The sequence below is a fragment of the Nerophis ophidion genome, linkage group LG04 (genome assembly GCF_033978795.1).
Source record: "Nerophis ophidion isolate RoL-2023_Sa linkage group LG04, RoL_Noph_v1.0, whole genome shotgun sequence".
Taxonomy (NCBI): Eukaryota; Metazoa; Chordata; class Actinopteri; order Syngnathiformes; family Syngnathidae; genus Nerophis; species Nerophis ophidion.
In genome coordinates, this window is record NC_084614.1 from 85,064,458 (window position 1) to 85,091,225 (window position 26,768).

At 46.1% G+C, this 26,768-nt stretch overlaps 1 protein-coding gene across 3 annotated transcripts in view; it reads right to left on the minus strand.

Moving 5' to 3' along the window:
- The window catches only part of LOC133552099 (low-density lipoprotein receptor-related protein 8-like), a 242,223-nt gene extending 221,931 nt beyond the window's left edge, over nt 1–20,292 (minus strand). For 2 of the 3 annotated variants that reach the window (XM_061899428.1, XM_061899426.1), the window contains exons 1-2: nt 20,079–20,292; nt 19,709–19,828 (exon numbers count right to left, since the gene is read on the minus strand). In XM_061899428.1, coding sequence (XP_061755412.1) covers nt 19,709–19,828; nt 20,079–20,145 — 187 coding nt within the window. In that variant the 5' untranslated portion in view covers nt 20,146–20,292. The remainder of the gene's footprint in view (nt 1–19,708; nt 19,829–20,078) is intronic. The other variant, XM_061899427.1, reaches the window with a different exon arrangement.
- Nucleotides 20,293–26,768: the final 6,476 nt, after the last annotated feature.

A 26,768-nucleotide genomic window follows, 5' to 3' on the forward strand; every position in this document is an offset into this window, starting at 1 on the left:
GACTTCCCTCTCCCCAGCCACTTCGTCTAGCTCTTCCCGGGGGATCCCGAGGCGTTCCCAGGCCAGCCGGGAGACATAGTCTTCCCAACATGTCCTGGGTTTTGCTTCCATGATTCTTCATCTGAAAATTCCTTGGAAACAACTCTCTGCTGCCGGTTGCTCAATAAATTGAGAGCGCTCCACCCAAACAAGACCACCGGCCTTGACAATATCCCCTCCAGATTCCTCATGGACTCTGCCACCACCATTGCCCCAATAATCAATCATATAATAAACCTCTCAATCAAACAAGCCCAAGTACCCAAGGATTTCAAGATAGCAAGAGTAACCCCCATTTATAAAAAAGGAATCAAATTAAAACCTGGTAACTACCGACCTGTTTCTATTCTCAGTTCCATTTCCAAAGTAATGGAGAAAATAGTTTATGAACGGGTTGATAGATACCTTGCTACTAATAAACTCATGTACAAATTCCAATCCGGCTTCAGAACTAACCACTCCACTGATACATGCCTTCTCTATCTGACCGACCACATCAAACATGAGGTGGACGCCGGGCATATACTGAGGCATGGTCATGCTGGACATTCAGAAGCTATACTGTTGGATAAGCTCCGAGCAATCGGATTCGACGAAACCTCATGGAGCTGGATGCAATCTTACTTGGAGGGGAGGAAACAGGTGGTAGAGGTGACCGGCACCATGTCCCCTCCCCTCTCAGTAAGCTGTGGAGTCCCCCAAGGCAGTATACTAGAACCTTTACTGTTCCTAATATACATAAATGACATGCCATCAGTGGAGGAGTGGAGGAGTTCAAGTACCTAGGAGTCTTGTTCACGAGTGAGGGAAGAGTGGATCGTGAGATCAACAGGCGGATCGGTGCGGCGTCTTCAGTAATGCGGACGTTGTACCGATCCGTTGTGGTGAAGAAGGAGCTGAGCCGGAAGGCAAAGCTCTCAATTTACCGGTCGATCTACGTTCCCATCCTCACCTATGGTCATGAGCTTTGGGTCATGACCGAAAGGATAAGATCACGGGTACAAGCGGCCGAAATGAGTTTGGGTCCCTCCCTTAGAGATAGGGTGAGAAGCTCTGCCATCCGGGAGGAACTCAAAGTAAAGCCGCTGCTCCTTCACATCGAGAGGAGCCAGATGAGGTGGTTCGGGCATCTGGTCAGGATGCCACCCGAACGCCTCCCTAGGGAGGTGTTTAGGGCACGTCCAACCGGTAGGAGGCCACGGGGAAGACCCAGGACACGTTGGAAAGACTATGTCTCCCGGCTGGCCTGGGAACGCCTCGGGATCCCCCGGGAAGAGCTAGACGAAGTGGCTGGGGAGAGGGAAGTCTGGGTTTCCCTGCTTAGGCTGTTGCCCCCGCGACCCGACCTCGGATAAGCGGAAGATGATGGATGGATGGATGGACATGCCATCAGCATGACACTGTGAATTGTTCCTGTTTGCGGATGACTCGGCCCTGCTGGTATCCGGCAAGGACAAGTCACAGGTGGAACAAATCCTCAGTGCTGAACCTGGCTCGCCGACAACAAGCTATCCATACACTTAGGTAAAACGGAATCCATCCTATTTGGGTCCCATATCAACCTTTAGAAAGTCAGTGACTTCACTATTAAAGTGTGTGACATTGTTATCACCAGGAAGGACTAGATCACCTACCTAGGTTCCATTCTAGAGGCTAATCTTTCCTGTGATAAAATGGCAACCAAGGTGATCAAAAAGGTCAACCAAAGAACGAGATTCCTCTCCAGAATCTCCTCTCTGGTCAACAAAAGCACCTTGAGGATTCTAGCGGCAACTCTCATTCAACCCTTCTTCGATTACGCTTGCACCTCCTGGTACCCCAGCACCTCCAAAACCCTCAAATCTAGACTCTAAACATCCCAGAACAAGCTAGTCCGGTTACTTTTAGACCTCCACCCCAGATCACACCTCAATCCAACCCACTTCTCCAAAGTGGGCTGGCTCAGGGTGGAGGACAGAGTCAAACAACTTGCACTGAGCCTGGTCTATAAAATCCGCTACACCTCCCTGATACCGTAGTACATGTCAAACTACTTCCTTAAGCACAACACCAGGGGGAGCTCCACAAACCACGTTAAACCCAGATTCCGATCTAACAAAGGTCTTAACTCATTCTCTTTCTATGCCACATCAATGTGGAATGCACTCCCAACAGGTGTAAAAGTAAGTGCATCTCTATATTCCTTCAAAAGCGCTCTAAAACAACACCTCCAGGCAACTTCAACACTTTACTAATACCCTCCTCCATCCACATCCCATCTCCCCGGATTATAAACAACTCAAATGTACTTCTAATGTATATACTTGTTCTTATGCTATGTGAACTCACTATGTTCTCTGCTGGCTGTACATATCCTAGTAAGTCAAAGTCAATTTCTCTGTTGATACAATTGTTGATGACTGAAGTTCTGATATCAACCAAAGCTTCTCATCCCACCCCCCAGATTGTAAATAATGTAAATAATTCAATGTACATACTATGATGATTAACTTGTGTGATGACTGTATTATGTTGATAGTATATATTTGTACCATGAATTGATTAACGTGGACCCCGGACTTAAACAAGTTGAAAAACTTATTGGGGTGTTACCATTTAGTGGTCAGTTGTACGGAATATGTACTGAACTGTGCAATCTACTAATAAAAGTATCAATCAATCAATATTTCCTTGCCTCGGACTTGCATCCGGTGTGATACGTTCTTAGTAGTAGCGTCATGTTCGTAGCGCAATATTAGTGTTATGATCCGCTGTTTGGGTTTTTAAGGTCACTTGTGTTTTTCTGTTAGTGTTGGACTCTGTTTAGTTCCTGTTTATGCACCTCTGAGTTTGTTCGTTTCTGTTGCCATGGCCATGGATGAAGTACTGGCTGTCCAGAGTCGAGACCCAGGATGGACCGCTCGCCTGTATCGGTTGGGGACATCTCTACGCTGCTGATCCGCTTGAGATGGTTTCCTGTGGACGGGACTCTCGCTGCTGTCTTGGATCCGCTTGAACTGAACTCTCGCGGCTGTGTTGGAGCCACTATGGATTGAACTTTCACAGTATCATGTTAGACCCGCTCGACATCCATTGCTTTCGGTCCCCTTAGAGAGGGGGGGTTGCCCACATCTGAGGTCCTCTCCAAGGTTTCTCATAGTCAGCATTGTCACTGGCGTCCCACTGGATGTGAATTCTCCCTGCCCACTGGGTGTGAGTTTTCCTTGCCCTTTTGTGGGTTCTTCCGAGGATGTTGTAGTCGTAATGATTTGTGCAGTCCTTTGAGACATTTGTGATTTGGGGCTATATAAATAAACATTGATTGATTGATTGATGACTGCAGGTTGCGCTCAGCTGCGTCTGGTTAGAGTTCGAGACACTCACCTGCTGTCCGGGCACTAATCAGAGGGCTATTTAGTCTTCGTCCTGGCCTCACTCGGTCTTGCTTCCTAATTTGCTTTATGCTACAAATGATTCCTGCTTTAATACCTGCTAGTTTCCACGCTAGGCTATTTTGCTAGCTCACACGCTAGCTCATTTGGTTTGTTGCCTTAAGTAATGCTATCAGCACGTTTTTCTTTGTTCTGTCTGATTTATTAATTAATAAATCATGTGTCCGAAGCCCATCTGCATTTCTGGGAGAACGAGCCCCACATCACCATGCGCCCGGGTCGCCACAATTAGATCATTTCTTGATGATGTCTGCTATTTAACATCAGCATAGCCGTTAGAGACCTAATGTGTGTCATCTGTGCTAATATTTCAGTGGACACCAGGTACAACGGAGCTGATCTGTTGATTTCTAAGGATCCGCAGATGGCTGCTGTGCCGTCATAGGTCAACCGGAAAACCAATACATTAACTAAAAGGGAATAAGCGCCCCCCAGTGTATGGGAGCCACATGACGTATGACCAATAGTCGCATTAGAGAGCGTACATGGCCAAAAACTATCTAAGAAATCGGACTAATTTGTTTACTTGTCCAAATGATTTAGTAACATTTATCAGATACTGAATTGGGGTACAATTATTTTGTTTTTACACAATTCCAAAAGTCCCATGTGGCGGATTTTTCTTTTAAAGAATTAGTGGAATTGTTTTCTTTTTTAGCCTTTAATGCACCCAAAGAGGTAATTTCTGAAATGTGCACACTGCGGCCTTACTAAATCACAGCCACTGAGCTATACGATTATTTCCAACATATGAAAAGGTCAGAGCAAAAATTCAATCCCAAACACGTCAGTTAATTAGAACAAATCTGCATAATAAATTGCGCGTTCTTCAAAACTATGTTGAAGAACTGATTGCAGAGACCTTTCTTTCCGTTTTCAACCCTCTTGGGTTAACAGTCGGTTGAAGTACAGTGTGATTGGAGGGACAATCTTTTGTAAAACAGTAAATGCAACAATGCAGCTGTTTCCCAAGGAAGACATAATGCAGGTTCATTAATAAAATAAGTAAAAATTCGAGGTGTAACGGTACGTGTATTTGTATTGAACCGTTGCGGTACGGGGGTTTCGGTTAGGTTCGGAGGTGTACCGAACGAGTTTCCACACGGACATCAATCAATCAATCAATGTCTACTTATATAGCCCTAAATCACTAGTGTCTCAAAGGGCTGCACAAACCACCACGACATCCTCGGTAGGCCCACATAAGGGCAAGGAAAACTCAAACCCAGTGGGACATCGGTGACAATAATGATCCAGTGGGACGTCTGTGACAATAATGATTATGAGAACCTTAGAGAGGAGGAAAGCAATGGATGTCGAGCGGGTCTAACATGATACTGTGAAAGTTCAATCCACAATGGATCCAACACAGTCGCGAGAGTCCAGTCCAAAGCGGGTCCAACTCAGCAGCGAGAGTCCCGTTCACAGCGGAGCCAGCAGGAAACCATCCCAAGCGGAGGCGGATCAGCAGCGCAGAGATGTCGAGGCGGATCAGCAGCGCAGAGATGTCCCCAGCCGATACACAGGCAAGCAGTACATGGCCACCGGATCGGACCGGACCCCCTCCACAGGGGAGAGTGGGACATAGAAGAAAAAGAAAAGAAACAGCAGATCAACTGGTCTAAAAAGGGAGTCTATTTGGATTGTAGTCAGCTGGAGGCGTGTCTTAATGAAATTAAACAATGGATGTCCGCTAACTTTTTGCAACTCAACGCCAAAAAAACGGAAATGCTGATTATCGGTCCTGCTAGACACCGAACTCTATTTAATAATACAACTCTAACATTTGACAACCAAACAATTAAACAAGGCGACACGGTAAAGAATCTGGGTATTATCTTCGACCCAACTCTCTCCTTTGAGGCACACATTAAAAGCGTTACTAAAACGGCCTTCTTTCATCTCCGTAATATCGCTAAAATTCGCTCCATTCTGTCCACTAAAGACGCTGAGATCATTATCCATGCGTTTGTTACGTCTCGCCTCGACTACTGTAACGTATTATTTTCGGGTCTCCCCATGTCTAGCATTAAAAGATTACAGTTGGTACAAAATGCGGCTGCTAGACTTTTGACAAGAACAAGAAAGTTTGATCACATTACGCCTGTACTGGCTCACCTGCACTGGCTTCCTGTGCACTTAAGATGTGACTTTAAGGTTTTACTACTTACGTATAAAATACTACACGGTCTACACACCGCAGGTTGTGTAAACAATGCAGAGCGAGGCACAACACACAGCTGGTTAGCATCGACCGGGCTAGGACAACATGTAAAAGCCAGAGCTGGACGACCCTCCTGCCTCGTTAAGATCTCCCGTTTGGGAACACTTTGGCAGAGGTTTGCCGACATTGTTCAGCAGCAGTAGGGTACGCTTCTGCCAACACGTCAAACATGCTAACCCCTTTGTAGCGGCACCACCACATTCAAGCAGCCTCTCCTCGGTGAGTCAGGCAGGGCTGAAGCAATAACAAATGTTTTTATAGCAGCAGATTTAAGACCATCCATCCATTCGGGGTAGCAAGGGGTTGCTGTATTGCATTAAAAACGAGATTTTGACCCACTTCTATGGTGGAAGAACAATAAGAACATATATCCTCTTACTGCCAAGTTAGCCAGGCTGGAATGGTTTTTATTTTATATATGTTGACCACATTGGCAATGGACCCTGCGTGTATATGTATGTTATGCCCTTGTTTACACATTTGCTAGATAAATAACCCAAAAATGTATATTTTGTTGTTTTCTTACTGTACCGAAAATGAACCGAATTGTGACCTCTAAACCGAGGTACGTACCGAACCGAAATTTCTGTGTACCCCTCGTAAAAATACTTTAAAAAAGGGAGAATTTTGCCGACTCTGCTGAAACTAATCGCGATCACTGATAAAGAAGGAAAAAATGGCACAGAGAGGCAGATCAATGAGAGCTTCTATATTGACAAATAAAACAAAACATGATTTTCATCTCCTATGGACGGAATTCGGTATCTTATATTGACATCAACTTTGCATCCCTAGCTCTGCATTCTAGTTCTAACTAGATTGCAGAAACGTACAGTTGCAATCAATCGTACAATTGTGGGTGACGTTGGAGGGAGTATCGACACGCATTGTTTCACTCTTTATGTTGAGTATGTGTCTGGTGCGTACTTGCATCGGCGATGAATAGTGGGTGTAGTTATGGGGGCCGTGGAGGTCAGTGGGGAATTGGAGTGAGAATGGTGGGGGGATGGTGGGGCGGATGGTGCGACAGGAGTGCGATCAGGGGGGTGGGTATGTGGGGGATGGGATGTTGGAGGACAGAGGATACATAAAGATATGATATTGGGAGGGGCACCACAATTACTGCTGTAGTCCTCCCTGCACTGACTACATTATTATTCATCAAAATCCCATACTGGCAAAGCAGTTCAAGACTTGTTGAAGACTCTTCTTTGATGACCAAGTCTTAGACCTGATCTCAAGCCGGGCAAACATGTCTTGCCCTTACAAAAGACCAAAGTCAGGGTGATAAAAGCCAAAAATAAGCCTGCCAAAGCATTTCCATTAAGGGAACTCAGAATGTTGTGATGTTCATGGGCTCCGGACTACTTATCCTCTGTCCGTGTCTATTTCCTGTTTCACCTGACTGTAGGAAAAGTGATGTTTGGACATTCAGAAACCTGATTGAAACATCCTTCCACAACCAAGTACATACATTTATATTCATAGCATATATCCCCAATGCGCACTCATGCTTTACTGCACTCCGCAACATGTCGAGAAAGAGAAAGGTTCCGCCTGATAATTCATTTATGGAACACATTTCTCGATCTGAAAAGCCTGTCAGAGAGGCAAACCGTGTCAGCCTGCCGTGGCGTAACCTGGACGCTGCAGCACAAGGCTAACCTGCCGGCTCTCTGTGCACGTGCAGAGGCACGGTCAACTCTAAACGGAGCAAGGCAATGGTCTGGTAGAAAGCAAAGTTTAGTCCTTCGAAGGCCACAAGGTCAAAAGGATCCCTGGTCACGCATGAAGAAACACTGAAAGTCGGGTAAGCCGGCAGTAGAGACAGTAACGTCACTTCATGGCAGGGGTATTCAACTCAATGGTTTTAGGGCCACAGTTGTAGAAAGCTAAGGACCACGGGGCCGGACTTCTCTCTTCACAATTAGTCTAATCCGAGTCCGGAAAAGGGCGGAGTGCCATCTCCGGGTTAGGGAGGAGACCCTGCCCCAAGTGGAGGAGTTCAAGTACCTAGGAGTCTTGTTCACGAGTGAGGGAAGAGTGGATCGTGAGCTCGACAGGCGGATCGGTGCGGCGTCTTCAGTAATACGGACGCTGTATCGATCCGTTGTGGTGAAGCCAAAAGCTCTCAATTTACCGGTCGATCTACGTTCCCATCCTCACCTATGGTCAAGAGCTTTGGGTTACGACCGAAAGGACAAGATCACGGGTACAAGCGGCCGAAATGAGTTTGGGTCTCTCCCTTAGAGATAGGGTTCAGTAATACGGACGCTGTATCGATCCGTTGTGGTGAAGCCAAAAGCTCTCAATTTACCGGTCGATCTACGTTCCCATCCTCACCTATGGTCATGAGCTTTGGGTCATGACCGAAAAGACAAGATCACGGGTACAAGCGGCCGAAATGAGTTTGGGTCTCTCCCTTAGAGATAGGGTGAGAAGCTCTGCCATCCGGGAGGAGCTCAAAGTAAAGCCGCTGCTCCTCCACATCGAGAGGAGTCAGATGAGGTGGTTCGGGCATCTGGTCAGGATGCCACCCGAACGCCTCCCTAGGGAGCTGTTTAGGGCATGTACGACCGGTAGGAAGCCACGGGGAAGACCCAGGACACGAAGGGAAGACTATGTCTCCCGGCTTGCCTGGGAACGCCTCAGGATCCCCCGGGAAGAGCTAGACGAAGTGGCTGGGGAAAGGGAAGTCTGGGCTTCTCTTTGGGTTATGACCGAAATGACAAGATCACGGGTACAAACGGCCGAAATGAGTTTGGGGCTCTCCCTTAGAGATAGGGTGAGAAGCTCCGCCATGCGGGAGGAAGTCAAAGTAAAGCCGCTGCCCCTCCACATGGAGAGGAGCCAGATGAGGTGGTTCGGGCATCTGGTCAGGATGCCACCCGAACGCCTCCCTAGGGAGGTGTTTAGGGCACGTCCGACCGGTAGGAGGCCACGGGGAAGACCCAGGACACGAAGGGAAGACTATGTCTCCCGGCTGGCCTGGGAACGCCTCAGGATCCCCCGGGAAGAGCTAGACCAAGTGGCTGGGGAGAGGGAAGCCTGGGCTTCCCTGCTTAGGCTGTTGCCCCTGCGACCCGACCTCGGATAAGCGGAAGAAGATGGATGGATGGTATAACTATGACTACATCCATTCATTGGAATGGGAACGTCCTAGATATGTGGGAATTTCTGCAAAACGTGAATATTTGAAAATATAGGTAATCCAACTATTGTCCTAAATCAGGGGTCGGCAACCGGAATCTCCGGTCTTTGATCTCTCCGATGTGGCTCAGCCGCATACTTGCCGACTCCCCCGATTTTTCCGGGAGACGTCCACATTTCGGCGCCTCTCCCAGGAAAAGCTTTCTCCAACCCGACCTCGGATACGCGGAAGAAGATGGATGGATGGTTTTAGAAAGCTAAGGACCATGGGGCCGGACTTCTCTGCTTCTTCCTACTCCTTTTCCAAGATGTTGAAAAGAGAAACTGGAAATTGCGATGTTTATTTGCATGTTCCAAATAAACTCAAACTCACTATTAGTCCTATGTTGTGTATTCCAAAGAACCGCCATCTTTTGACAGACATTGGATTGTGGTCTATTTATTTTATCTCTGCGGTTTTAAGGAACCTCTGCAAAAAAAAAAAAAAGCCATTAAAAAAAAAAAAGAATCATCTTTATGATAGCACGGTAGTGTTTTTAAAAATGTGCTGCAAAGTAGTCCCCCCCCCCCCCCTGGCCACAGTCGATGACAAAAGACCACAATAAAGTAGGATTAGGCATTATGATAATCTGAAGTTGGCATAACACCGACGTGCTAAAAACAGCTTTTTTATTATAGAGTCTGAATGTTGTGAATCTGAAGACATTTTATGAAGTCCATTTCTGACCAAGTCTGGGAAAACAACAGCGGCGACGACTTCAAGATTTTAACAGTCTACATTTTCAAAAGATAAGTGATGATATTTTTGGAGAGGAGCCAGATGAGGTGGTTCGGGCATCTGGTCAGGATGCCACCCGAACGCCCCCCTAGGGAGGTGTTTAGGGTACGTCCGACCGGTAGGAGGCCACGGGGAAGACCCAGGACACGTTGGGAAGACTCCCGGCTGGTCTGGGAACGCCTCGGGATTACCCGGGAAGAGCTAGACGAAGCGGCTGGGGAGAGGGAAGTCTGGGCTTCCCTGCTTAGGCTGCTGCCCCCGCGACCCGACCTCGGATAAGCGGAAGTGGATGAAAGAATGGATGGAATTTCCCTTGTGGAGAAACAAAGTTTGTCCCAGCTATAAGTAGTCTTCTTTAATCGCATAATTCCACAGTATTCTGGACGTCTGTGTTGCTGAATCTTTTGCAATTTGTTCAATGAATAATGGAGACGTCAAAGAAGAACGATGTAGGTGGGAAGCGGTGTATTGCGGCCGCCTTTAGCAACAGAAACACTACTAGCGACCACGCAGTCTGATAGTTTATATATCAATGATGAAATATTAACATTGCAACACATGCCAATACGGACTTTTCAGTTTACTTGATTGCAATTTTAAATTTTGGGCGACGTATCCTGTTGAAAACGTCAGTATTGTCTCGGATTGCAGCGGATATTTTTTTTCCGGCCCGATCCCAGCTATAAGTAGTCTTCTTTAATCGCATAATTCCACAGTATTCTGGACGTCTGTGTTGCTGAATCTTTTGCAATTTGTTCAATGAATAATGGAGACGTCAAAGAAGAACGATGTAGGTGGGAAGCGGTGTATTGCGGCCGCCTTTAGCAACAGAAACACTACTAGCGACCACGCAGTCTGATAGTTTATATATCAATGATGAAATATTAACATTGCAACACATGCCGATACGGACTTTTCAGTTTACTTGATTGCAATTTTAAATTTTGGGCGACGTATCCTGTTGAAAACGTCAGTATTGTCTCGGATTGCAGCGGATATTATTTTTCCGGCCCGATCCCAGCTATAAGTAGTCTTCTTTAATCGCATAATTCCACAGTATTCTGGACGTCTGTGTTGCTGAATCTTTTGCAATTTGTTCAATGAATAATGGAGACGTCAAAGAAGAACGATGTAGGTGGGAAGCGGTGTATTGCGGCCGCCTTTAGCAACAGAAACACTACTAGCGACCACGCAGTCTGATAGTTTATATATCAATGATGAAATATTAACATTGCAACACATGCCAATACGGCCGCTTTAGTTTACTTGATTGCAATTTTAAATTTCCCGCGGAGTTTCTTGTTGAAAATGTCGTGGAATGATGATGGGTTGGAGGGGACATATTAGCCCAGCACCACACACGGCAAAAAGTAGTCTCTTTTCATCACATAATTACACAGTAATTTGGACATCTGTGTTGCTGAATCCTTTGCAATTTGTTCAATTAATAATGGAGACGTCAAAGAAGAATGCTGTTGGTGGAAAGCGGTGGATTGCAGCTGCCTTTAGCACCGAAACACAGCCGGTGTTTCTTTGTTGTGAAGCTTTAACACAGAGCGGTCAAGCGAACATGTTTTTGGATGAGAAAATTAAGATATTAAGTCGGCTCTTACCGGAGACATCAGTGAATTATGCGACCTCATCCTGCAGCTCAAAAAGGCAGCTGTGATCTTGGCTCCTCGGCCTCTCTCAGAGACACTGGCGTTCACCGCAGCCATCCGACTTTCAGGTATGACCTTACAATCTCACTAAAACACTATTGAAACAATAATAGTGGATATGGACCACAGTGGATATGTTTCTTTTACTTTTTATTCATAGCTGTATGTAGAAGTGTCTGGTTGTATCTGCTGCTTTAATGTCTTTAATGTCCTCTGATGTTTGATGTTTCCCTCTTACACGCATGTAAGAGGGATGTGTACTATGGCTATGAGCTGTTTTTTGCCCTTGGCCTCAGTCTGCACCCCCTCTCCAGGGCCCAGGCTAGGACCGATTTTTTATTTTTTATTTGATTTTAATCTTCTATTTTTTTCTCCCATTACCACCCCCCCCCCCCTTATTTACCTGTATCTCACCTTTTTTGTAAGGGGCGCTGGAAGCCGGCAGACCCGTCAGCGATCCTGTTCTGTCTCCCTGTAATGTTTGTCTGATCTTGAATGGGATTGTGCTGAAAATTGTAATTTTCCTGAAGGAACTCTCCTGACGGAATAAATAAAGTACTATCTATCTATCTATAAGCAGATAAGGGATCTTCCAGAATTATCCTAGTAAATGTGAAGTGAAGTGAATTATATTTATATAGCGCCTTTTCTCTAGTGACTCAAAGCGCTTTACATAGTGAAACCCAATATCTAAGTTACATCCAAACCAGTGTGGGTGGCACTGGGAGCAGGTGGGTAAAGTGTCTTGCCCAAGGACACAACGGCAGTGACTAGGATGGCGGAAGCGGGAATCGAACCTGCAACCCTCAAGTTGCTGGCACGGCCGCTCTACCAACCGAGCTAAACCGTGTCTAATTACATCTGAAACGGTCCTACTGCCGCCGCATTTTTTTTTTTTGTGCTTCACTCCAACTTTCCTCATCCACATATATTTCATCCTCGCTCAAATTATAGGGGAAATTGTCGCTTTCTCGGTCCGAATAGCTCTTGCTTCTGGAGGCTCACATTATAAACAATATGAGGATGTGAGGAGCCCTACAACCCGTGACGTCACTCGCACATGGTCTGCTACTTCCGGTACAGGCAAGGCTTTTTTTACTACACGGTCTAGCTCCAGCCTATCTTGCCGATTGTATTGTACCATATGTCCCGGCCAAGAAATCCGCGTTCAAAGGACTCCGGCTTGTTAGTGATTCCCAAAGCCCAAAAAAAGTCTGCGGGCTATAGAGCGTTTTCCGTTCGGGCTCCAGTACTCTGGAATGCCCTCCCGGTAACAGTTCGAGATGCTACCTCAGTAGAAGCATTTAAGTCTCACCTTAAAACTCATTTGTATACTCTAGCCTTTAAATAGACTCCCTTTTTAGACCAGTTGATCTGCCGTTTCTTTTCTTTTTCTTCTATGTCCCACTCTCCCCTGTGGAGGGGGTCCGGTCCGATCCGGTGGCCATGTACTGCTTGCCTGTGTATCGGCTGGGGACATCTCTGCGCTGCTGATCCGCCTCCGCTTGGGATGGTTTCCTGCTGGCTCCGCCGTGAACGGGACTCTCGCTGCTGTGTTGGATCCGCTTTTGGACTGGACTCTCGCGACTGTGTTGGATCCATTGTGGATTGAACTTTCACAGTATCATGTTAGACCCGCTCGACATCCATTGCTTTCCTCCTCTCCAAGGTTCTCATAGTCATTATTGTCACCGACGTCCCACTGGGTGTGAGTTTTTCCTTGCCCTTATGTGGGCCTACCGAGGATGTCGTGGTGGTTTGTGCAGCCCTTTGAGACACTAGTGATTTAGGGCTATATAAGTAAACATTGATTGATTGATTGATTGATTGATTGATTAGCGACCAAAAAGTTGCGGACTTTATCGTGGATGTTCTCTACTAAATCCTTTCAGCAGAAATATGGCAATATGGCGAAATGATCAAGTATGACACATAGAACGGACCTGTTATCCCCGTTTAAATAAGAACATCTCATTTCAGTAGGTCTTTAAAAATAACGTTCTGTTGTCTGGAATAAGCGGTAGAAAATGGATGGATGGATGGATGTCTGGATGTGGGGAAAAACATAATAGATGGTCTACACCAGGGGTCACCAACCCTTTTGAAACCAAGAGCTACTTCTTGGGTACTGATTAATGTGAAAGGCTACCAGTTTGATACACACTTCAATAAATTGCCAGAAATAGCCAATTTGCTCAATTTGCCTTTAATAAATAAATCTATATTTATATAAAAAACTGGGTATTTCTGTCGTACATTTTTTTTCATTTTATGCAAGGTTTTTTGTACAGAATAAATGATGAAAAAAACGGTTTAAAAGAGGAGAAAACACAAAAAAAATGAAAATTAAATTTTGAAACATAGTTTATCTTCAATTTCGACTCTTTAAAATTCAACCGAAAAAAATGAAGAGAAAAACTAGTTAAATCGAATCTTTTTGAAAAAAATTTAAAAAATAATTTATGGAACATCATTAGTCATTTTTCCTGATTAAGATTAATTTTAGAATTTTGATGGCATGTTTTAAATGGGTTAAAATCCAATCTGCACTTTGTTAGAATATATAACAAATCGGACCAAGCTATATTTCTAACAAAGACGAATCATTATTTCTTCTAGATTTTCCAGAACAAAAATTTTAAAAGAAATTCCAAAGACTTTGAAATAAGATTCAAATTTGTTTCTACAGATTTTCTATATTTGCCAGAATATTTTTTTTGAATTTTAAGGGACGGCGTGGCGCAGTGGGGAGAGTGGCCGTGCGCAACCCGAGCGTCCCTGGTTCAATTCAATCAATCAATCAATCAATCAATGTTTATTTATATAGCCCCAAATCACAAATGTCTCAAAGGACTGCACAAATCATTACGACTACAACATCCTCGGAAGAACCCACAAAAGGGCAAGGAAAACTCACACCCAGTGGGCAGGGAGAATTCACATTCAGTGGGACGCCAGCGACAATGCTGACTATGAGAAACCTTGGAGAGGACCTCAGATGTGGGCAACCCCCCCCCTCTAGGGGACCGAAAGCAATGGATGTCGAGCGGGTCTAACATGATACTGTGAAAGTTCAATCCATAGTGGCTCCAACACAGCAGTGAGAGTCCCGTCCACAGGAAACCATCTCAAGCGGATCAGCAGCGTAGAGATGTCCCCAACCGATACAGGCGAGCGGTCCATCCTGGGTCCCGACGAGCGGTCCATCCTGGGTCTCGACTCTGGACAGTCAGTACTAGAACCTAGAACCAACCTCGTCACGTCCGTTGTGTCCTGAGCAAGACACTTCACCCTTGCTCCTGATGGGTGCTGGTTGGCGCCTTGCATGGCAGCTCCCTCCATCAGTGTGTGAATGTGTGTGTGAATGGGTAAATGTGGAAGTAGTGTCAAAGCGCTTTGAGTACCTTGAAGGTAGAAAAGCGCTATACAAGTACAACCCATTTATCATTTATTTATTTTATTGTGAAGATAGGAAATGTGCAGTCGGCCTTTAGAGTTTTGACGGAAGGGACGGCGCGAAAGTCTGTTGAAATAAAAAGTGTTTCTCGGCTTCCTCTCTGTCATTTTTTCATAATAATGATCTTGCAGCAGCCAGCGTCATCTCACAAGACCCTCGGGTGCCGTGAATGTCAATCAAGCAAGCTACGGAATTTGCCGCCAATGTTTTTCTTGTAAAGTGTATGGAAGCTGGATGAATTAGATGCCAAAAACCAACCACTTTCATGTGGTATTGGACAGAAAGGACAACTTTTTTTCTCCTCCATTTGAAAATGTGGGCGTTATCATCATTACTGTCTGATTCCAATCAATGCGAGTCATCAGAATCAGGTAATACACCAACTTATATTCTTGTCTTCGTGAAAGAAAGACATCTATATGTGTTACACATGCTTGTATTATCATTAAACACATTTAACTTGTTTACAAAAATGTCTCTTTCATAAATAAATAAATCCATCCATCCATCCATCCATCATCTGCTCCAAACATTGCCTGTCATTTTTACGGCGATAACGCACAATCTCCTTGTCAAAAGACCAAGAAAATCAGGGAAACCAGCAGGACAGGGAAAGTGTGCATGCATGTTTGCATGTGAGGAGGTGCAAGATTTCCTCCTGAGCCATAATTAACCCAGACACAAAAGAACAGAGCGCTGTGAAGAACATGCAAACGCACAGCTTGGGATCAGCCTTGGCACCACTTCAGTGCTTTCTTCACCAATGTAGGCCACTGGCTCGTCGTCACAGGAAACTGGAATCGCACTGTTTTTTTTTTTTTCCCAAGGAGACGCGCATCCGAGATGACTGTCAACTAACTCTCAATTGTTTTTAATGAACCGCTGTTACCTTACAGGGGTCATATTAGGATTTGTTTCTACATGTAAATACTTCCTTGTGGTCTACAGACCATGTGTGTCCTGGGCATGATGTCAAAGTGCAGCAGTGGAGGCTCCTCTATGGGGTCTTGGGCCAATAGGAGGTTAAGTTTGATCATATTACACCTGCACTGGCTTCCTGTGCACTTAAGATGTGACTTTAAGGTTTTACTACTTACGTATAAAATACTACACGGTCTAGCTCCGTCCTATATTGCCGATTGGGCACTGTTCCCCTAGCATTCAAAAAAGCGGTTATTCATCCTCTTCTTAAAAGACCTAACCTCGATCCTGACCTCATGGTAAACTACCGACCGGTGTCTCACCTTCCCTTTATTTCAAAAATCCTTGAAAAAATTGTTGCGGAGCAGTTAGATGAACACTTAGCGTCTAACAATCTATGTGAAACCTTTCAATCCGGTTTCAGGGCAAATCACTCCACGGAGACAGCCCTCGCAAAAATGACTAATGATCTATTGCTAACGATGGATTCTGATGCGTCATCTATGTTGCTGCTCCTCGATCTTAGCGCTGCTTTCGATACCGTCGATCCTAATATTTTATTAGAACGTATCAAAACACGAATTGGTATGTCAGACTTAGCCCTGTCTTGGTTTAACTCTTATCTTACTGATAGGATGCAGTGTGTCTCCCATAACAATGTGACCTCGGACTACGTTAAGGTAACGTGTGGAGTTCCCCAGGGTTCGGTCCTTGGCCCTGCACTCTTCAGCATCTACATGCTGCCGCTAGGTGACATCATACGCAAATACGGTATTAGCTTTCACTGTTATGCTGATGACACCCAACTCTACATGCCCCTAAAGCTGACCAACACGCCGGATTGTAGTCAGCTGGAGGCGTGTCTTAATGAAATTAAACAATGGATGTCCGCTAACTTTTTGCAACTCAACGCCAAAAAAACGGAAATGCTGATTATCGGTCCTGCTAGACACCGACCTCTATTTAATAATACAACTTTAACATTTGACAACCAAACAATTAAACAAGGCGACACGGTAAAGAATCTGGGTATTATCTTCGACCCAACTCTCTCCTTTGAGGCACACATTAAAAGCGTTACTAAAACGGCCTTCTTTCATCTCCGTAATATCGCTAAAATTCGCTCCATTTTGTCCACTAAAGACGCTGAGATCATTATCCATACGTTTGTTACGCCTCGTCTCGATTACTGTAACGTATTATTTTCGGGTCTCCCCATGTCTAGCATTAAAAGATTACAGTTGGTACAAAATGCGGCTGCTAGACTTTTGACAAGAACAAGAAAGTTTGATCACATTACGCCTGTACTGTATATACCTTTATATACATATATACATACATATATACCTATACTGGTTCACCTGCACTGGCTTCCTGTGCACTTAAGATGTGACTTTAAGGTTTTACTACTTACGTATAAAATACTACACGGTCTAGCTCCATCCTATCTTGCCGATTGTATTGTAACATATGCCCCGGGCAAGAAATCTGCCTTCAAAGGACTCCGGCTTATTAGTGATTCCTAGAGCCCCAAAAGAAGTCTGCGGGCTATAGAGCGTTTTCCGTTCGGGCTCCAGTACTCTGGAATGCCCTCCCGGTAACAGTTCGAGATGCCACCTCAGTAGAAGCATTTAAGTCTCACCTTAAAACTCATCTGTATACTCTAGCCTTTAAATGGACCTCCTTTTTAGACCAGTTGATCTGCCGCTTCTTTTCTTTTTTCTCGTACGTCCCCCCCTCCCTTGTGGAGGGGGTCCGGTCCGATGACCATGGATGAAGTACTGACTGTCCAGAGTCGAGACCCAGGATGGACCGCTCGTCGGGACCCAGGATGTACCGCTCGCCTGTATCGGTTGGGGACATCTCTACGCTGCTGATCCGCTTGAGATGGTTTCCTGTGGACGGGACTCTCGCTGCTGTCTTGGAGCCACTATGGATTGAACTTTTACAGTATCATGTTAGACCCGCTCGACATCCATTGCTTTCGGTCCCCTAGAGGGGGGGGGGGGGTTGCCCACATCTGAGGTCCTCTCCAAGGTTTCTCATAGTCAGCATTGTCACTGGCGTCCCACTGGATGTGAATTCTCCCTGCCCACTGGGTGTGAGTTTTCCTTGCCCTTTTGTGGGTTCTTCCGAGGATGTTGTAGTCGTAATGATTTGTGCAGTCCTTTGAGACATTTGTGATTTGGGGCTATATAAAAAAAATAAACATTGAATGTTTACTTATATAGCCCTAAATCACTAGTGTCTCAAAGGGCTGCACAAACCACCACGACATCCTCGGTAGGCCCACATAAGGGCAAGGAAAACTCACACCCAGTGGGACGTCGGTGACAATGATGACTATGAGAACCTTGGAGAGGAGGAAAGCAATGGATGTGGAGCGGGTCTAACATGATACTGTGAAAGTTCAATCCACAATGGATCCAACACAGTCGCGAGAGTCCAGTCCAAAGCGGATCCAACACAGCAGCGAGAGTCCCGTTCACAGCGGAGCCAGCAGGATGGTCGGAGTATGAAAGTATTGAAGAAGAAACTGAAGCTATTGACGCTATTCATAGCCATAGCATGGCCGAATAGCTGCGTTAGCATCGCCGGTAAAATGTGCGGACCAAACGATCAGGACTTTCGCATCTTGTGATAATGGAGCAACTTAAATCCGTCGATTGGTAAGTGTTTGTTTGGCATTAAATGTGGGTGGAAGGAAATGTAATATAGTTGCAAATGCATCTGCAGGTTATCCATACATCTCTGTGCCATGTCTGCTTTAGCACCGCCGGTAAATAGCATGTTAGCGTCAATTAGCGTTGCATGTTAGCATCGATTAGCTGGCAGTCAACATTAACAAAACTCACCATTGTGATTCCGTTGACTTTATCGTTGCAAATGCATCTGCAGGTTATCCATACATCTCTGTGCCATGTCTGCTTTAGCACCGCCGGTAAATAGCATGTTAGCGTCAATTAGCGTTGCATGTTAGCATCGATTAGCTGGCAGTCAACATTAACAAAACTCACCTTTGTGAATTCGTTGACTTTATAGTTGCAAATGCATCTGCAGGTTATCCATACATCTCTGTGCCATGTCTGCTTTAGCACCGCCGGTAAATAGCATGTTAGCGTCGATTAGCGTTGCATGTTAGCATCGATTAGCTGGCAGTCAACATCAACAAAACTCACCTTTGTGATTTCGTTGACTTTATCGTTGCAAATGCATCTGCAGGTTATCCATACATCTCTGTGCCATGTCTGCTTTAGCACCGCCGGTAAATAGCATGTTAGCGTCAATTAGCGTTGCATGTTAGCATCGATTAGCTGGCAGTCAACATTAACAAAACTCACCATTGTGATTCCGTTGACTTTATCGTTGCAAATGCATCTGCAGGTTATCCATACATCTCTGTGCCATGTCTGCTTTAGCACCGCCGGTAAATAGCATGTTAGCGTCAATTAGCGTTGCATGTTAGCATCGATTAGCTGGCAGTCAACATCAACAAAACTCACCTTTGTGAATTCGCTGACTTTATCGTTGCAAATGCATCTGCAGGTTATCCGTACATCTCTGTGCCATGTCTGCTTTAGCACCGCCGGTAAATAGCATGTTAGCATCGATTAGCGTAGCATGTTAGCATCGATTAGCTGGCAGTCAACATCAACAAAACTCACCATTGTGATTCCGTTGACTTTATCGTTGCAAATGCATCTGCAGGTTATCCATACATCTCTGTGCCATGTCTGCTTTAGCACCGCCGGTAAATAGCATGTTAGCATCGATTAGCTGGCAGTCAACATCAACAAAACTCACCATTGTGATTCCGTTGACTTTATCGTTGCAAATGCATCTGCAGGTTATCCGTACATCTCTGTGCCATGTCTGCTTTAGCACCGCCGGTAAATAGCATGTTAGCATCGATTAGCGTAGCATGTTAGCATCGATTAGGTGGCAGTCAACATCAACAAAACTCAGTTTCTAGCCTACAGGTGTAGCCTACCTGAGGCAAGAGAATGTCAATTAATCCCCCCCCCCCCCCAGACTGACACGACTTACGGCAGTTATCTTCGTCGCTGTTGTCCGAGCAGTCGTCATCGTCGTCACACCTCCACAAGGTGGGGATACACCTTTTGTTGTCACACTGGAACTGTCCATCCTCACACTCCTCACTCACTGCTGGGGGAGAATCAGAAGGATGACTAACAAACAACAAGCCAACATTCCTACCCAGCATGCATCATTACGGCCAATTGGCGGCTTTCTAACGCGTCACAGAGCGGGTTTATGACGGACGACCCCAGAAGGGAATAAGCGGTAGATTAGGATGGATGGAACACCGCATATATGCTAATGAGATGGCAGCCATTGGACACGTGACGTATTTATCTACACAAACACGCGCCGTGGAAACCGTCACTTAACTGACCTTCCGAGACGAGAAGCTTCGGCAGCGCCGCGTAGAAAAGTAACAATATCCTCATGTCCGTCCGCATTTTCCGGTGGCGGCGGCGCGGCTCATCCGCGTCCACGAGACAAAGCCCGTACAAAAAATAAAAAGGAAGAGCTCCGCGTGGATGAAGCTTTCGCCGCCGTGGTGCATCCCGCCGCCGCGCCACCGCACTGCCTCCACCTTCCACACCGGCTCCCTCTAGGCCGCGCCCCCTCCAGCGCCATTGGCTGGACGAGCGTGACGACACCACGAGGGGCGGGGACTATATTAAGAACGCAATTATGATACAACAGGGGCGTCCAACTCAAATATAGAGTGGGACAAAACTTGTTTGGTTTTTTACACCAAAATGCGTCTATTTATTAATATTTGATCCATTATGGACTGGACTCTCACTATTATGTTAGATCCACTATGGACTGGACTCTCACTATTATGTTAGATCCACTACTGACTGGACTCTCACTATTATGTTAGATCCACTATGGACTGGACTCTCACTATTATGTTAGATCCACTATGGACTGGATTCCGACTATTATGCTAGATCCACTATGGACTGGACTCTCACAATATTATGTTAGATCCACTATGGACTGGACTCTCACAATATTATGTTAGATCCACTATGGACTGGACTCTCACTATTATGTTGGACCCACTATGGACTGGACTCTCACTATTATGTTGGACCCACTATGGACTGGACTCTCACTATTATGTTGGACCCACTATGGACTGGACTCTCACTATTATGTTAGATCCACTATGGTCTGGACTCTCACAATATTATGTTAGATCCACTATGGACTGGACTCTCACTATTATGTTAGATCCACTATAGACTGGACTTTCACAATATTATGTTAGATCCACTATGGACTGGACTCTCACTATTATGTTAGATCCACTATGGACTGGACTCTCACTATTATGTTAGATCCACTATGGACTGGACTCTCACTATTATGTTAGATCCACTATGGTCTGGACTCTCACAATATTATGTTAGATCCACTATGGACTGGACTCTCACTATTATGTTAGATCCACTATAGACTGGACTTTCACAATATTATGTTAGATCCACTATGGACTGGACTCTCACTATTATGTTAGATCCACTATGGACTGGACTCTCACACTATTATGTTAGATCCACTATGGACTGGACTCTCACTATTATGTTAGATCCACTATGGACTGGACTCCCACTATTATGTTGGATCCACTATGGACTGGACTCTCACTATTATGTTGGACCCACTATGGACTGGACTCTCACTATTATGTTAGATCCACTATGGACTGGACTCCCACTATTATGTTGGATCCACTATGGACTGGACTCTCACTATTATGTTGGACCCACTATGGACTGGACTCTCACTATTATGTTAGATCCACTATGGACTGGACTCTCACTATTATGTTGGATCCACTATGGACTGGACTCTCACTATTTTGTTAGATCCACTATGGACTGGACTTTCACTCTTATGTTAGATCCTTTATGGACTGGACTCTCACTATTATGTTAGATCCACTATGGACTGGACTCTCTGTATTATGTTAGATCCACTATGGACTGGACTCTCACTATTATGTTAGATCCACTATGGACTGGACTCTCACTATTATGTTAGATCCACTATGGACTGGACTCTCACTATTATGTTAGATCCACTATGGACTGGACTCTCACTATTATGTCAGATCCACTATGGACTGGACTCTCACTATTATGTCAGATCCACTATGGACTGGACTCTCACACTATTATGTTAGATCCACTATGGACTGGACTCTCACTATTATGTTAGATCCACTATGGACTGGACTCTGACTATTATGCTAGATCCACTATGGACTGGACTCTCACTATTATGTCAGATCCACTATGGACTGGACTCTCACTATTATGTCAGATCCACTATGGACTGGACTCTCACACTATTATGTTAGATCCACTATGGACTGGACTCTCACTATTATGTTGGACCCACTATGGACTGGACTCTCACACTATTATGTTAGATCCACTATGGACTGGACTCTCACAATATTATGTTAGATCCACTATGGACTGGACTCTCACAATATTATGTTAGATCCACTATGGACTGGACTTTCACTATATTATGTTAGACCCACTCGACGTCCATTGCATCCAGTCTCCCTTAGAGGGGCGGGGTTACCCACATCTGCGGTCCTCACCAAGGTTTCTCATAGTCATTCGCATTGACATCCCACTAGGTTGTGAGTTTTTCCTTGCCCTTATGTGGGATCCGATCCGAAGATGTCGTTGTGGTTTGTGCAGCCCTTTGAGACACTTGTGATTCAGGGCTATATAAATAAGCATTGATTGATTGATTGATTGATTGATTGATTGATTGATTGATTGATTGATTGATTGATTGATTGATTGATTGTCCCCACAAGGACAAAAGACGCTCAGTACGTCCAAGTCATGCCTGCTGTGTGTCCTGGGATGATGTGTGTCCTGGGATGATGTGTGTCCTAGGATGATGTGTGTCCTAGGATGATGTGTGTCCTGGGATGATGTGTGTCCTGGGATGATGTGTGTCCTGGGATGATGTGTGTCCTGGGATGATGTGTGTCCTAGGATGATGTGTGTCCTGGGATGATGTGTGTCCTAGGATGATGTGTGTCCTGGGATGATGTGTGTCCTGGGATGATGTGTGTCCTGGGATGATGTGTGTCCTGGGATGATGTGTGTCCTAGGATGATGTGTGTCCTAGGATGATGTGTGTCCTAGGATGATGTGTGTCCTGGGATGATGTGTGTCCTAGGATGATGTGTGTCCTAGGATGATGTGTGTCCTGGGATGATGTGTGTCCTAGGATGATGTGTGTCCTGGGATGATGTGTGTCCTAGGATGATGTGTGTCCTGGGATGATGTGTGTCCTGGGATGATGTGTGTCCTGGGATGATGTGTGTCCTGGGATGATGTGTGTCCTGGGATGATGTGTGTCCTGGGATGATGTGTGTCCTAGGATGATGTGTGTCCTGGATGATGTGTGTCCTGGGATGATGTGTGTCCTGGGATGATGTGTGTCCTGGGATGATGTGTGTCCTAGGATGATGTGTGTCCTAGGATGATGTGTGTCCTAGGATGATGTGTGTCCTGGGATGATGTGTGTCCTGGGATGATGTGTGTCCTAGGATGATGTGTGTCCTGGGATGATGTGTGTCCTGGGATGATGTGTGTCCTGGGATGATGTGTGTCCTAGGATGATGTGTGTCCTAGGATGATGTGTGTCCTGGGATGATGTGTGTCCTAGGATGATGTGTGTCCTGGGATGATGTGTGTCCTGGGATGATGTGTGTCCTGGGATGATGTGTGTCCTAGGATGATGTGTGTCCTGGGATGATGTGTGTCCTGGGATGATGTGTGTCCTAGGATGATGTGTGTCCTGGGATGATGTGTGTCCTGGGATGATGTGTGTCCTAGGATGATGTGTGTCCTGGGATGATGTGTGTCCTGGGATGATGTGTGTCCTAGGATGATGTGTGTCCTGGGATGATGTGTGTCCTGGGATGATGTGTGTCCTGGGATGATGTGTGTCCTGGGATGATGTGTGTCCTAGGATGATGTGTGTCCTAGGATGATGTGTGTCCTGGGATGATGTGTGTCCTGGGATGATGTGTGTCCTGGGATGATGTGTGTCCTGGGATGATGTGTGTCCTGGGATGATGTGTGTCCTGGGATGATGTGTGTCCTAGGATGATGTGTGTCCTGGGATGATGTGTGTCCTGGGATGATGTGTGTCCTGGGATGATGTGTGTCCTGGGATGATGTGTGTCCTAGGGATGATGTGTGTCCTGGGATGATGTGTGTCCTGGGATGATGTGTGTCCTGGGATGATGTGTGTCCTGGGATGATGTGTGTCCTGGGATGATGTGTGTCCTAGGATGATGTGTGTCCTGGGATGATGTGTGTCCTGGGATGATGTGTGTCCTGGGATGATGTGTGTCCTGGGATGATGTGTGTCCTGGGATGATGTGTGTCCTGGGATGATGTGTGTCCTGGGATGATGTGTGTCCTGGGATGATGTGTGTCCTGGGATGATGTGTGTCCTGGGATGATGTGTGTCCTGGGATGATGTGTGTCCTGGGATGATGTGTGTCCTGGGATGATGTGTGTCCTGGATGATGTGTGTCCTGGGATGATGTGTGTCCTGGGATGATGTGTGTCCTGGGATGATGTGTGTCCTAGGATGATGTGTGTCCTAGGATGATGTGTGTCCTGGGATGATGTGTGTCCTGGGATGATGTGTGTCCTAGGATGATGTGTGTCCTGGGATGATGTGTGTCCTGGGATGATGTGTGTCCTGGGATGATGTGTGTCCTAGGATGATGTGTGTCCTAGGATGATGTGTGTCCTGGGATGATGTGTGTCCTAGGGATGATGTGTGTCCTGGGATGATGTGTGTCCTGGGATGATGTGTGTCCTGGGATGATGTGTGTCCTAGGATGATGTGTGTCCTGGGATGATGTGTGTCCTGGGATGATGTGTGTCCTGGGATGATGTGTGTCCTGGGATGATGTGTGTCCTGGGATGATGTGTGTCCTAGGATGATGTGTGTCCTGGGATGATGTGTGTCCTGGGATGATGTGTGTCCTGGGATGATGTGTGTCCTGGGATGATGTGTGTCCTAGGATGATGTGTGTCCTAGGGATGATGTGTGTCCTGGGATGATGTGTGTCCTGGGATGATGTGTGTCCTGGGATGATGTGTGTCCTGGATGATGTGTGTCCTAGGATGATGTGTGTCCTGGGATGATGTGTGTCCTGGATGATGTGTGTCCTAGGATGATGTGTGTCCTGGGATGATGTGTGTCCTGGGATGATGTGTGTCCTGGGATGATGTGTGTCCTAGGATGATGTGTGTCCTGGGATGATGTGTGTCCTGGGATGATGTGTGTCCTAGGGATGATGTGTGTCCTAGGATGATGTGTGTCCTGGGATGATGTGTGTCCTGGGATGATGTGTGTCCTGGGATGATGTGTGTCCTGGGATGATGTGTGTCCTAGGATGATGTGTGTCCTGGGATGATGTGTGTCCTAGGATGATGTGTGTCCTGGGATGATGTGTGTCCTGGGATGATGTGTGTCCTGGGATGATGTGTGTCCTGGGATGATGTGTGTCCTAGGATGATGTGTGTCCTTGGATGATGTGTGTCCTAGGATGATGTGTGTCCTGGGATGATGTGTGTCCTAGGATGATGTGTGTCCTAGGATGATGTGTGTCCTGGGATGATGTGTGTCCTAGGATGATGTGTGTCCTGGGATGATGTGTGTCCTAGGATGATGTGTGTCCTGGGATGATGTGTGTCCTGGGATGATGTGTGTCCTGGGATGATGTGTGTCCTGGGATGATGTGTGTCCTGGGATGATGTGTGTCCTGGGATGATGTGTGTCCTAGGATGATGTGTGTCCTGGGATGATGTGTGTCCTGGGATGATGTGTGTCCTGGGATGATGTGTGTCCTAGGATGATGTGTGTCCTGGATGATGTGTGTCCTAGGGATGATGTGTGTCCTGGGATGATGTGTGTCCTGGGATGATGTGTGTCCTAGGATGATGTGTGTCCTGGGATGATGTGTGTCCTGGGATGATGTGTGTCCTGGGATGATGTGTGTCCTAGGATGATGTGTGTCCTAGGATGATGTGTGTCCTGGGATGATGTGTGTCCTGGATGATGTGTGTCCTGGGATGATGTGTGTCCTGGGATGATGTGTGTCCTGGGATGATGTGTGTCCTAGGATGATGTGTGTCCTGGGATGATGTGTGTCCTGGGATGATGTGTGTCCTAGGGATGATGTGTGTCCTGGGATGATGTGTGTCCTGGGATGATGTGTGTCCTAGGATGATGTGTGTCCTGGGATGATGTGTGTCCTGGGATGATGTGTGTCCTAGGATGATGTGTGTCCTGGGATGATGTGTGTCCTGGGATGATGTGTGTCCTGGGATGATGTGTGTCCTGGGATGATGTGTGTCCTGGGATGATGTGTGTCCTAGGATGATGTGTGTCCTGGGATGATGTGTGTCCTGGGATGATGTGTGTCCTGGGATGATGTGTGTCCTGGGATGATGTGTGTCCTGGGATGATGTGTGTCCTGGGATGATGTGGTCCTAGGATGATGTGTGTCCTGGGATGATGTGTGTCCTGGGATGATGTGTGTCCTGGGATGATGTGTGTCCTGGGATGATGTGTGTCCTAGGATGATGTGTGTCCTGGGATGATGTGTGTCCTGGGATGATGTGTGTCCTGGGATGATGTGTGTCCTGGGATGATGTGTGTCCTGGGATGATGTGTGTCCTGGGATGATGTGTGTCCTGGGATGATGTGTGTCCTGGGATGATGTGTGTCCTGGGATGATGTGTGTCCTGGGATGATGTGTGTCCTGGGATGATGTGTGTCCTGGATGATGTGTGTCCTGGGATGATGTGTGTCCTGGGATGATGTGTGTCCTGGGATGATGTGTGTCCTGGGATGATGTGTGTCCTGGATGATGTGTGTCCTGGGATGATGTGTGTCCTGGGATGATGTGTGTCCTGGGATGATGTGTGTCCTGGGATGATGTGTGTCCTGGGATGATGTGTGTCCTGGATGATGTGTGTCCTAGGATGATGTGTGTCCT